At 71.1% G+C, this 2,409-nt stretch overlaps 1 protein-coding gene across 1 annotated transcript in view; it reads left to right on the forward strand.

Annotated features, from left to right (window-relative positions):
• Nucleotides 1–4: 4 nt before the first annotated feature.
• The window catches only part of LOC121660676 (scavenger receptor cysteine-rich domain-containing group B protein-like), a gene marked incomplete at its 5' end in the record, with an annotated part of 7,510 nt that continues 5,105 nt past the window's right edge, over nt 5–2,409 (forward strand). The window contains 5 exons of the mRNA XM_042020106.1: nt 5–380; nt 1,271–1,303; nt 1,388–1,408; nt 1,472–1,534; nt 1,629–1,955. Coding sequence (XP_041876040.1) covers nt 5–380; nt 1,271–1,303; nt 1,388–1,408; nt 1,472–1,534; nt 1,629–1,955 — 820 coding nt within the window. The remainder of the gene's footprint in view (nt 381–1,270; nt 1,304–1,387; nt 1,409–1,471; nt 1,535–1,628; nt 1,956–2,409) is intronic.

A 2,409-nucleotide genomic window follows, 5' to 3' on the forward strand; every position in this document is an offset into this window, starting at 1 on the left:
CCCCCCTCACCTGTCCCACACTCACCTGTCCCCCCTCACCTGTCCCCCTGTCCCTGCAGGTTCCGGCCTGGCTGACCTGGCTCACCTGCGCCTGGCCGAGGGCGCGCACAGGTGCGCCGGGCGCGTCCAGGTGCTGCACGAGGGGCGCTGGGGCGGGGTCTGCGCCCACACCTGGGACCTGGCGGCCGCGCAGGTGAGCTGCCGCCAGCTGGGCTGCGGCCCCGCCCTGGAGGCCTCCAAGGTGAGCGCGGGCGGCGAGGAGCTCACCTGGGTGGAGGCCGTCAGGTGCAACGGCACCGAGGGGAACCTGCTGGAGTGCCAGGTGCAGGTGTGGGGCGCCCCCCGCTGCCCCCACGCCACGGTCACCTGTGCGGCCCCAGGTGAGTCGGGGGTGATCTCCCCCCTCCATCCACACGGCCCCGGGTCTCACCTGGGGGCTCCAGGTGAGTCAGGGCGCCCCCACAGGTGACCCCTCCCCCTCCCCGCGGCGCTGGGTCTCACCTGGAGGTTCCAGGTGCGTTCCTCACCTCGGGGTTACCTGAGGGCAGGTGAGGGGCTGGGGCGTCCCAGGGATTCCCAGTCCTGGCACACCTGGGCACACCTGGGGGACACCTGGGAACACCTGGGCACACCTGGGCACACCCAGGGCACACCTGGAGGACACCTGGGAACACCCGGGGCACACTTGGGGGACACCTGGGAACACCTGGGCACATTTGGGGGGCACGTGGGACACACCTGGGCACACCTGGGGCACACCTGGGACACACGTGGGCACACCTGGGGCACACCTGGACACACGTGGGCACACCTGGGATACACCTGGGCACATTTGGGGTGCACCTGGGCACACCTGGGAACACCCAGGGAACACTCATGGCACACCTGGGACACACCTGGGTACTCCTGGGGCACACCTGGGCACCTTTGGGGCACACCTGGGAACACCCAGGGAACACCCATGGCGCACCTGGACACACCTGGACACACCTGGGCACACCTGGGCACACCTGGGGCACACCTGGGACACACCTGAGGCTCAGGTGTGACCTTGGACCAGGTTGGGTTGGTCCAACCTCAGAGCTCACCTGGGCATCCCCAGCCACACCTGCCCAGGTGCCTCCGAGCCCCGCCCACCCTGACCCCTGACCCACCTGCCCTCACCTGTCCTTACCTGTCCCATTCGGCCACGCCCAGCCGGGATTCGCCCACACCTGGGGTGACCCCCGGCCAGGTGAGCGCACCTGCCCAGCTCGCCCGTGTGTTCCAGGTGAGGCCCCAGGTGCGACCCCAGCGCCCTCAGGTGTGACCCTGCTGCTCCCAGGTGCGATCCCCCTGCCCCCAGGTGTGACCCCGCTGCTCCCAGGTGCGATCCCCCTGCCCTCAGGTGTGACCTCCCTGCCCCCAGGTGCGACCCCGCTGCTCCCAGGTGCGATCCCCCTGCCCCCAGGTGCGACGCCACCGCCCCCAGGTGCGACCCCGCTGCCCTCAGGTACAACCCCGACGCCCCCAGGTGAGCCCCAGGCGCCCCCAGGTGAGGCGAGCCCGGCCATCAACCCCCACCCCTGGATGAGCGGGTGGCCCCCGGCCAGGTGAGCGCACCTGCCCGCGTTCTCTGCGCCTTCCAGGTGAGCAGTCGGAGGAGGGCCAGGTGCGCCTGGCCGGGGGCCCGCACAGGTGCGCGGGGCGCGTGGAGGTTTTCCACGAGGGCAGGTGGGGCACGGTGTGCGACGACTCGTGGGACATGGCGGACGCGCAGGTCACCTGCCGCCAGGTGCGCTGCGGGCCCGCGCTCTGGGCGCCAGGTGCGGCGCGCTTCGGGGAGGGGGCGGGGCCCATCTGGCTGGACGGGCTCAGGTGCGCCGGCTCCGAGGAGCACCTGGCGCAGTGCCCCGCGTGGCCCTGGGGGAAGCACACCTGCAACCACGTGGAGGACGCCAGCGCCATCTGCTCAGGTGAGCGCCCAGGTGAGCCGCACCTGGCGCGGGGGGGGTGGGGGGTGCGTGGGAGGGGGGCAGGTGGGGCAGGATGGGGGTGGCAAAAGGTGGGAGGGAAGGGCGCACCTGGGCACACCTGGGCTCACCTGGGCACACCTGAACTCACCTGGGAACACCTGGGCACACCTGGGTGCACCTGGGCTCGTCTGGGTGCGCCTGGGCACACCTGGGCTCCCCTGAGCTCCCCTGGGGCTCACCTGGGCACACCTGAACTCACCTGGGTGCACCTGGGCTCACCTGACCTCACCTGGGCTCACCTGGGTGCACCTGGGCTCACCTGAGCTCACCTGACCTCATCTGGGCACACCTGGGTGCACCTGGGCTCTGAAAATGCTTTTTTGTGTCCCATCCCTGCCCCACCCCTACCCCACACCTGTGCCCAGGTGACCCTTCCCTGTCCCACACCTGCCCC

The sequence above is a fragment of the Corvus kubaryi genome, unplaced genomic scaffold (assembly GCF_017639235.1).
Source record: "Corvus kubaryi isolate FWS band 111438036 unplaced genomic scaffold, C.kubaryi_AGA036_p1.0 36782, whole genome shotgun sequence".
NCBI classification, from domain to species: domain Eukaryota; kingdom Metazoa; phylum Chordata; class Aves; order Passeriformes; family Corvidae; genus Corvus; species Corvus kubaryi.